The sequence below is a fragment of the Heteronotia binoei genome, chromosome 1 (genome assembly GCF_032191835.1).
Source record: "Heteronotia binoei isolate CCM8104 ecotype False Entrance Well chromosome 1, APGP_CSIRO_Hbin_v1, whole genome shotgun sequence".
Lineage (NCBI taxonomy): Eukaryota > Metazoa > Chordata > Lepidosauria > Squamata > Gekkonidae > Heteronotia > Heteronotia binoei.
The window spans coordinates 117727739-117737965 of NC_083223.1; the positions used below are offsets into that span (position 1 = coordinate 117727739).

Below are 10227 nucleotides of genomic sequence, written 5' to 3' on the forward strand. Positions count from 1 at the left end.
GTAACAAATTAAATTTATGTTTTCAGATTTAATAAAGCATGAAAGATCTGGTAGCTATGAAGGATTTTTTACAAGCAATATTGCTCCAATGTATCATGCATTTCAAGGTAAATGTTAAGTGTACATTTTTCCAACAAAAAGGCTAAAGTTATTGACAAAATTCCTTCCCAATCTTTTATATGGGTGGGCCTAACTATAACCTGTCCTAACTATAACTATGCCAGAACCCATGGCTTTCTAACAGTGTAGATATAGTTGAAGAAACAAGTTAGAACTGCTTTCTAATAGTTTCTAGGTCTATTCTGTAAATGCATGAAAGGTAGGTATAACAATTGTCACCACATTCTTAGCACAGTGGAAGTTTCTGAACATCAAAGGCCAAGCCTAGAGCAGTTTAGGATATCCCCTAGTTTTGCATTATATATTGCCTTATAGACTTCAGGGATTTTAGCAGATATTTTCCAGGCTTAACCCTGTATTGCAAAATGACCCACAGTATGCTGAAATGGTCTGCTTTGGAATTTTGGTAGACCAGAAATCCATTCATTTCAGACAAACTGATTATACAGGTAAAGAACTATGATGCAACCTATAGTTTTAATGTAGAAATTACAGGGCAATGTACTCAGTGGTGTACTAAGTGGGGCAGAGGGTGGTCTACCCTGGGCACAGCTTAAGGAAGGTTTTTGAAGGGGGCCCAACATTGTCCTACTGTCTTGAGCCAAATGTTTTATTTTTAAAATGCAGTTCTGACTGCAACCACTAGGGGTGCAGGGAAGTGTGAGAAAACATTTCTAGGATTGGCTAAGCTTCCCTTTTCTCCAAGACTCAAGCAAACTTCTTTAAAAGATAGTGCTGATAACTGCTGCAGTAATTGCCGGCCTGTAGGTAATTTTTCCCCCAATACTGTAGCCTTTCTTTCTCCCTTTCCTTGCACGTAGCTCAGCTTAATCTTGCTAAGCATTAGTAAGGGTGTTGCAGCAAGATAAAACAACTTTTCACGCTGTTAATTCTCTGTCTTTTCTACATATTTCTCATTAATTTCTGTTTCCCTTCACTCAGGACTTTTTTTTATAAAAACAAGTCCAGCAGGAACTCATTTTTTATAAAAACAAGTCCAGCAGGACATCGATATTGCCTCCCTGTCACATGCTGGTCCATTCTGGAGTAATAACTAATTATGATTACTGTAATTGATGGTTTTTATGCAGCCAAGGACTAGGGTTTTGAAATGGTCACCATCTGAATTTTTTAATTAGTCAAATGGTTTGGTTAGTTATTTTACCAATTACATAACCTTAGTTATTGGTTAGTTATTTTACCAATTATATAATTGGTAATTTACCAATTACAATTACACAATGATATGACCCACCTTGAGCCCATCTGGGAAGGGTGATATAGAATTGTGAATAAATAAATAAATAAATAAAATATTAGGCCACACCTCCTGACATCACCAGCAGGAACTCATTTTGTATCAGGCCACATCTCTAAGCCAAGCCAGCCAGAACGGCGTTCCTGTGCATTCCTGCTCAAAAAAAGCCCTGACTTCATCCAAGTTTTCTGTCGTCTCCCCTCCTCCTCCCCGTTATGTTCACTTCTACTCATCCCTGTCCTTATTGGTAACATAATGTATTTAAGAGTAGTACAGTAGCAAACTTTTGTTAATATGTTGGGTACTCTGTACATTGTGGTGGTTCTGATGGGATGCACAAATGCCCCTGCCTTCAGTTTCTTCTGGTTTGACTTTAGTCATTTGGAAACAATGGAGGATGGGGGCACCTTCTTAAGGGAGTAGTGTGTTCTTAACATCCAGTCTGGTGAAGCTTGCAATCAATATTTTGTGATGCTTTGTCTACTGTTAGTTAAGAAAAGTTAGTACAAAGGCAGACTCCCATCCTAACTCTCAAAAATGCCTTGTCTCTGTCTGGGATGGTCAGCTCTTGAGCTTCAAAATGAAGAACAGAAGTGCCTTCCAAGTGCCTGTTCAAACACAAGTGGTGTGATGGATTTCCCCCCTGTCAAGTCACAGCTGACGTATGCTGAACCTGTAGGGTTTTCAAGGCAAGAGGCATTCAGAGTTGGTTTGCCACTGCCTGCCTCCATGTCAGCCCTGCTTAGCTTCTGAGATCTGATGAGATTAGGCAATCCTGGGCTATCCAGGTCAGGGCTAGACTGAGAGTAATGTGACTGGCCAGAGGGCACCCAGCAAGCTTCCATGAGTGGGGTTTCAAACCTGGTTCTCATGATGGAATAGCATGTTGGAATTTTAATTTTTTTTACTGTCATGATTATATATATGAAGTTAAATACAAGGACCTTTTTTTGTCTGCTTTTCTTTTCTGATCACTGAATACAGAGTTTTGATCCAGTGGCACCTTTAAGACCAAACTTCGTTCTACTGCTTCAGGCCAACATGGCTACCCAGCTGAATCTGTTTTCTGGCCATTATTATAATTCATTTCATGATTATTAATGAAAATAATTTTGTTGTCTAGAGGAGGAGCCCTGACCTGGACAGCCCCAGCCTACCCTGATCTCATCATATCTCAGAAGTTAAGCAGGGCTGACATGGAGGCAGGCAACGGCAAACCACCTCCAAGTATCTCTTGCCTTGAAGACCCTATGGGGTTTCCATAAATCAGCTGTGACTTAATGGCAGAAAAATAAAGGGTGTGTGTTAAAAATTATCTACCCCAGGTGTCAGATAGGGTAGGTATGCCACTGAATGTAATTTCATCCAGGAATGTGATAGGCCTTATTTTGTAACCATCAATCACGCAAATTTATCCTTGTTACTCCAGTGATCTGGAACTATTTCAGTGCAGTCCTCCTACCAGCATACGCTACAGCCAGAAATGGTGTAAACATAATTACTGGTCCTGTGTTTGATTATGACTACAATGGTTTGTATGATACACCCAAGGAAGTGAAAAGGTAGGTACATGATAGGTTTAGCTTTTATAATAATAAAAATAAGCAATCGTGTATTTTAGTGAATTGGTTACCAAAGCAAAGTTCTTAAAAATAATTTTTGGCAAAAAAAAAAAGTAGTTCAACTCTTTGTGAACATAGAAAGATATTTGTATAAACAAAAGATTGACAGATTATCTGGCGAATAAATGAAATTCATAGCAACAGACACCTCCCCCCCCATACAGGTTTAGCTTTTGGTCCACAGTGCTAAGAATCCATACTAAATTTTTCCATCAGTGGGATATGCTACTTCACACTGCAGCCCACAGGACTTGATGAAATACTGTTCTCAGGGGATAAGGGATGATGAGAGGGAGGTCTGCAGTGGGGAGGGGTAAACATTGGACATTACCTATCTAGTGGGGATTCAACCCTATATCTGTCAATGAGGGATCAACAACTAGAATGACAAAATACAAAAATATAACATTGAAGATGAAATAGCAAACTGTGTGCTCCAGAGCAGTTCTGATAATGGCTGCCAAAGTACTCCAATGCAAGAGGGCTAACATAAACAGGTGTGAATCTTTAATTATTGCAAAATTATTGTCTAGAAGTATTGCTGTGCATACAGTTCACATGGATCCTGTTGCTACATATTCTTTATTTATTTAAATAGTGATGTTGAGAGATTTGGGGGCTACAGAAATGACAGGAAGATGCATAATTTGAGAAAGTGTACTCTGTTTCTTCTATGTGAATGCTGGCTCAGTAGTACACAATATTTTATTTTTACACATTACAAATCTGATCCTGGTTTATCCCTTGCATCAAGGAACTTATTGCCAATTTCACACGAGTTTAAAAAATACCCATAAAGTTTAGAGTTCTGCCTTTCTGACAGACACCTTCACAGATACTCATAATTATTTAGTTCTGACTTGGGTGAAACATAACCTAAAACACAACCCATCATAATTCTAAAGAATGCTTTGGCACCATCAGTCTAGTTAAACTGGAATGCTGTAATAGGTTTCCTTAGTGTAAATAATGAAAACACTAAACTGAGAAACCAGGGCTGCTTTCACACCACAGATTTTTCAGGTTTCAGCCACCCACTCACCCACCTGGTGCATTTTTTCATGTTTCCACATATTTTCCTCTTTTTGTGCACAAATAATTAACAACCAATTTTTTCCACATCTACAAAAAAATTGACTTTAACTTCAACCTGCAAAAGGGGGTATTTCCTGGTCAGGACTGGATCCACACAAGAAATGTCTTGTATCTGAAGGGGAACTGTGATTGCAGGATTATGGTGAAAAAGAAGTCAGTCACTAATATAATTTGTTGATAATCTCAAGAGGCTGGTTCCTGGCACCAATTAACATAACAGAAGAAAATTGCCTTATTTTTAGACAGAGGAGAGGGGCTACTCAAAGGCTGTGCAAGTGTGAGTTTTTTTTAAAGGTTGTTAAACCTAGTGGTCCCTGACCCGAAAGATATCCAGCTGTCCTCAATAAGAGAGTCCCAGTGGAACTTTCTGCCAATTACCACCAGGGCCCTGCATGACTTGATGCAATTCTTCAGGGCCTGTAAAGCAGAGATGTTGCTCCAGGCCTTTGTCTGAGGACAGTGATGGTTCCATCATAGCCGGCACCCTCTTCTTCCACTTCTGCTTTGGCCCACTCCTTACCTACCCGAGAGTTGTGACACAGTCCAGGATGGGGTATAAACAGGGCTTTTTTTGAGCAGGAACACACAGGAACGCAGTTCCGGCTGGCTTGGCATCAGGAGTGTGTGGCCTAATATGCAAATGAGCTCATGTTGGACTTTTTCTACAAAAAAGCCCAGTGGGAAATTATGATGTCAGGGTGTGTGGCCTAATATGCAAATGAGTTCCTGCTTCTACTAAAAAAAGCCTTGGGTATAAACATTTTCAACACCACCTGAAATATTGGAGTTATCTTTCAGCTTTCTTTTTAACTGTTTTTACTGGCTGTAGATTGCCTAGGGTCCCATGATTATGGGAGTAGGTGATTTATAAATTGAATAAATAAATAAATTCATGCTCTTTTTTTTTTTTTTTGAAGGCAATTACTCACATCTCAGCCTGCCTTTTAGGAAAGGGTGAGGGGATGCTGGAGATGTCTGCAAATACATACAAACATGCATGTGAGGGAGGGAGAGAGAGAGATATATATTACATTTACAACATTGTGTTATCAATGCACCTTGAAATAATTTTTTTTTAAAAGTTAAAGAGGTTGTGGGGAATTCTAAGGGTCACATGAGAATACAGTTGGGAGGGGGACTTCAGTGCACACAAAACCACTGCTGCAAATGGAGAGAAAATGGATTACCCTGGGCTGTCTGGAATCTCCATTGCAATTACACACAGAATTGCATCAGCAATCAGGCTACCACAAAAAAATCAGGATAATGACTGCAGATTTACACCCCGCCCTTCTCTCTGAATCAGAGACTCAGAGCGGCTTACAATCTCCTATATCTTCTCCCCCCACAACAGACTCCTTGTGAGGTGGGTGGGGCTGAGAGGGCTCTCACAGCAGCTGCCCTTTCAAGGACAACTCCTGAGACAGCTATGGCTAACCCAAGGCCATTCCAGCAGCTGCAAGTGGAGGAGTGGGGAATCAAACCTTGTTCTCCCAGATAAGAGTCCGTACACTTAACCACTGCACCAAACTGGCTCTCACCATGGTGTGAAATCAGCTCAGTTTGCAAAATAACTGAACAGAGCTTGATTCCAGTTATTATGCAAACCAGCAAAGTTTTATTCAAGGTATAAGCTTTTGTATGTAAGTGCACTTCTTCAGATACAGAGGCTGTCCATACATATAGGTAGAGGGTGAGCAGCAAATTAGCACACAGTATAATTAATGTTGTTTAACAGATGCAAGACCCAAACCTGAACAACAAACTTAATTTATATGGTCAGTATTTGTTTCAGAGGGGAAAAGAGTGAAGGAAATAAATATATCAGAATTGGAGAATGATGTGCAAATGTACCCTTCTTAATTAGAAACTGTGTTCGGAGTAATTCTGTGGCAGTTTCCACTGTAAATGTGCTTTAAAGTTACATTGGACTACAAACACAGTTGCTCATTGTAGTTATATGGTTTTGTGAAAACTTGCTTCATACTTTAGAGCTTTCATTGTCCAGTGTTTTCTTTGTTCTTGAAATCTATGGGCTTAGACTGAAGTACACCAGCATAGGCCCAAGTCCACCAAGAAGTTCCCCTCTGTAAACTTCGTTAAACTGAATGAATTTATTGCACTGAACCTTACCCCAGAGAATACAGGAGTGTAAGTTTCACAGCAAAAAAAATCATTTTGATGGCAGCTGCCAGGAGAACTTCCTGTTGAATTGAAGTCAGTGGTACTACATCATATTGTTGCAAATGCAACAGTTTTGGTTTAATGGATGTTAGCTTGTTCTACTCATGCTGTTGTAGCCTATTCAGTTTTTAGCTTTAAAATCTTTTTTTAATTTCAGACTCACTAATAATTCAGAAGTCTTGATTCCATCTCACTATTTCATTATGCTGACAAGCTGTAAAAATGTTTCCCAGACTCCTTTGCAATGTGAAGGATCTCTTTATGTAGAATCTTATATTATACCTCACAGAGAAGACAACAGTGAAAGCTGCACAGTGAGTAATTCTCATTTTCATTTATGTATAAGCACTTGTATGTGTACTACCACAGCTTAAAAGATGCATTTTCTGTTAAGTACAAGTTTCTGGCCCTTACAGCTATGAAGGTAGGCTTGAAAAATGTGCAGGTAGTGTCTGGAAACAGGTCTGAAGCCAAATGAATTGTCTTAGAGTACGATCACACACATTCAATAATGCACTTTCAATCCACTTTCAGTGCACTTTCCAACTGGATTTTACTGTGTGAACTGGCAAAATCCAGTTGTAAAGTGAAGTGAAAGTGGATTATTTAGTGTGTGTGATCAAAGCCTTGTATAAACTGTTCTTTTCTTTTGAAGCCCCTCCAGTATATGAAAATGTACTTGATATATAGGTCTTGACAATTTAGCATTTCTTAGTACAGAGTTTCTTCGTTATTTAACCAAAGACAACATAGTCCTGATCCTGGCTCAGATGCAACCATCTGTGTCAAAGAACCTCACAGGTAGAGGTTTGACCAGAGTTTTGAGGCTATTTATTATTTATTTATTATGTTCAACTTATATCCCGCCCTCTCCGCAAGCGGACTCAGGGCGGCTTACAACATCATGTCAATACAGTTAAACCACTTAAACATATAAAAACATAATTTACATATTTCAATTTAAAAAACATATTACAATTTTTAAAACCATTCTATGGTGCTGCATTCATACAATATAGGTGGCATTGAATTCAGATCTATTCAGATCTATTCTTTGTTCCAATAAAGGCATTCTTTTAATTTAGAATTTTTCTGCCAATATTAGCTTTCTGCAGAAGGAAGGAAGACCAGCATTGCTTGTTACGCATGGGAGGCCTGGGCAATGGTTAGGTTTCTGGAGTTCATCCAGCACGACTCACTGGAAAGGGAGGAAGAGTACTCCATAATGCCTTGCTGTGATTCCCACATTTGTGCAGTTTGGGGAGCAGAGATGGGATGGATTATTCACTTGATTTTTATCCTTAATACCAGGAACTATTCTAAGTACCCAGGGTGGCTTTTACAAGCACAGGGGAAAATTACTGTACTAAATATTAAAATACTATACTGATATTTTAAACTACTTTCCAGTATCTGGAATTGAACAAGGGGTGGGAAATGGGGAATCATTTGCACTCTGCACAACATCCTTGCTGAAGTTAAGCAGATCTGGGTCAGTACTTGGATGGCACTACCTCTTGGGCATCTGGTCTGTGCTTTCTTGTGCTCCATGACTGGAGAAAGGCAGACTAGATATGTAATAAATAAATAATGTAAACACACAACATTTTAAATCTGTGACAAGAAAATACATAATGTTATTACATTAGCAGTGCAGTGCGATACAGTGTTATATCATTCTAAACCCATTGAAATCAATACATTTAGATGGGAATAACTCTATAGGATTGCGCTGCAGTCTTGCCTTATCCATTCAGACATCTTAGTGGAAATGACTGCCTTCTTTGTAGTCTGCTGAGAATATTATTACAGCAATAAAATATTTCTGGACCCATCTTTTCCCCCTTGTATTCTAAAAATTCTCTCTCTGTTTCTGCAGAGCGGCAAGACTGAATCCTTGTGGGTTGAAGAAAGAATGAGAGTTCATGCAGCCCGGGTCAGAGACATAGAACTCCTGACTGGGCTAAGCTTTTTCCATGAAAGAAAACAGCCCGTGTCTGATATTTTACAGTTAAAAACATATCTGCCAAGTTTTAACAAGGACTAATTTCAATGCTTGCGTACACTATTGGAATTTTTGTACAGGAAACAAATGCTTTATACATGCAGGAAGATCGTCTGAGGATGCTGGACCAAAATAAGGGCAAGAAAGAATCTGTGCCATGTTTGTATCTCAGGGACATTTTATGGACCAGGCATAAAAGAGGAGAGTAGCTTCTCTAAGCCTTATTATCCACATTGATGTGGGGAAAGTTTTGTACTTTATTATTAAAGCCAGTCTGCCAGCATTTCATAACCTGACGCACATATGAGGGAAAACAGTTTAACTAGAAGTGAACTGGCAGGCATGTATATTTTACAAAAAAATAGATAAAGAATATAAATAGTGTATAAAAACATGTTGTCTAGTTCTTTTTCACTGTGTAGTGGTACCTTTGGAGTCAAACTGTATGAGATTTGGAAAACCATGATCATATCTTCTGCCTTTTAAACTTCTTTTAGTAGTGGCCTGAACTGGATTGAAAGCACAGCACAGAAGAATGGGGCACAAACCCTTCATTCTGCACAATTTTCCTGATTATAAAATATTCTCCTCGAGCAGTGGCTCCCTTTGTATTAGTAAAATGGCACAGAGGAAATGAGCAGCCTTTTCTTCACCAATGCCATGGTCCTAATCTGATTTACTTTCCACCATGGCTGCTATTAAAAGAGATGGAAGATTTGATCATTCCCCTTCAATGCTTCTTCTAGTTTGGCCCTAATATACTGAATGTTATATATTGATTATTGCACCATTTATTGTATCATGTCCTGATGTGTTGCTACCTTGTAAAGCTCACAGAGGTGACTGAACCAGCCCTTTCCCAGCTTTGCATCGAAGTATTTTATCACTTTCTTCAATTGATCTGTATAAATATGTTTAACTTCCTGGTCATTGGACGATGAGATAAAACATAATTTGACATCAGTTAGTCTGACTCTTTTTAAACAAAAGAAACATACCACAGAAAATTTCCATCTCGGATTGGAATACACTCTTTGATTCACAGCAATCAAGGTCCCTTTCATAGGGCTTTTCTGAAGTAAAATGGATTTTTAAAATAGTTTCATACACCTTGAGGATAAAACACTGTCACCCTGTAGAACAGTTAAAGTCCAATGGCACCTTAAGACAAAAAAAAGTTTTATTCAAGGTATAAGTGTTTGTGTGCGTGTACACTTCTTCAGATACATTGAAATGGATTTTACTAATCCATACATATAGGTAAAGGGTAAGCAGGGCTGATTCCGCATTTGGTGTCTGCCTCCCTCTCGCTCCGGGGCTGTTCTATGCGGGCATGATTTCCCGATTCCACACTAGAGGATTTATCCCGGATTCAATTCCCAATCTGTTCTGTGTGTTTTGATTTCGCATTACTTTTGCTCCCGGAGTTTCAGCCACAATCGTAGCAATTCCCGCCCCCCCCCCCCTTACTCATCCATGAATTTTCCTTTTTTTTTTTTTACACGCATGCATGTTCGCATTACAACGCAATAGTATTTTTTTGCTTTACAACATAATACCAGAGGCACAATACTGGCAAAGTCACGTGTTTTCCTTTCGCCCTGCCATTGGTAGTTTATATAAGCCCTGGGAAATCTGGATTGGTGATCCACCATTTTTATTTAATTATCTTCTAAGTGCTGTTTGCGTGCTTGCGTGCTATGCATGATGAATAATTAAAAGCTGTAACAAGTTAAAAACAGATGCCTGAAGGGTGGGGGCTGAGATATCAAAAATATTTTCTCCAGCACATCAACAAAGGGCTATAAACATAATCAAATTCCCGTTTGAGGCCATATGGCCCGGGGGGGGGGGCGGGAATTGATAAAGGTGGCGATCGCGCATCTTAAAAGTCGTTTGCATAATCACTATTTTGTTGCGTTGTAACCATATTGGCAAAAAAA

General features: G+C 39.1%; 1 protein-coding gene across 1 annotated transcript in view; it reads left to right on the forward strand.

Annotated features, from left to right (window-relative positions):
• The window catches only part of ENPP1 (ectonucleotide pyrophosphatase/phosphodiesterase 1), a 78696-nt gene extending 69449 nt beyond the window's left edge, over nt 1-9247 (forward strand). The window contains exons 22-25 of the mRNA XM_060239468.1: nt 27-107; nt 2808-2940; nt 6437-6593; nt 8159-9247. Of these exons, the coding sequence (XP_060095451.1) occupies nt 27-107; nt 2808-2940; nt 6437-6593; nt 8159-8326 (539 nt within the window). The 3' untranslated portion in view covers nt 8327-9247. The remainder of the gene's footprint in view (nt 1-26; nt 108-2807; nt 2941-6436; nt 6594-8158) is intronic.
• Nucleotides 9248-10227: the final 980 nt, after the last annotated feature.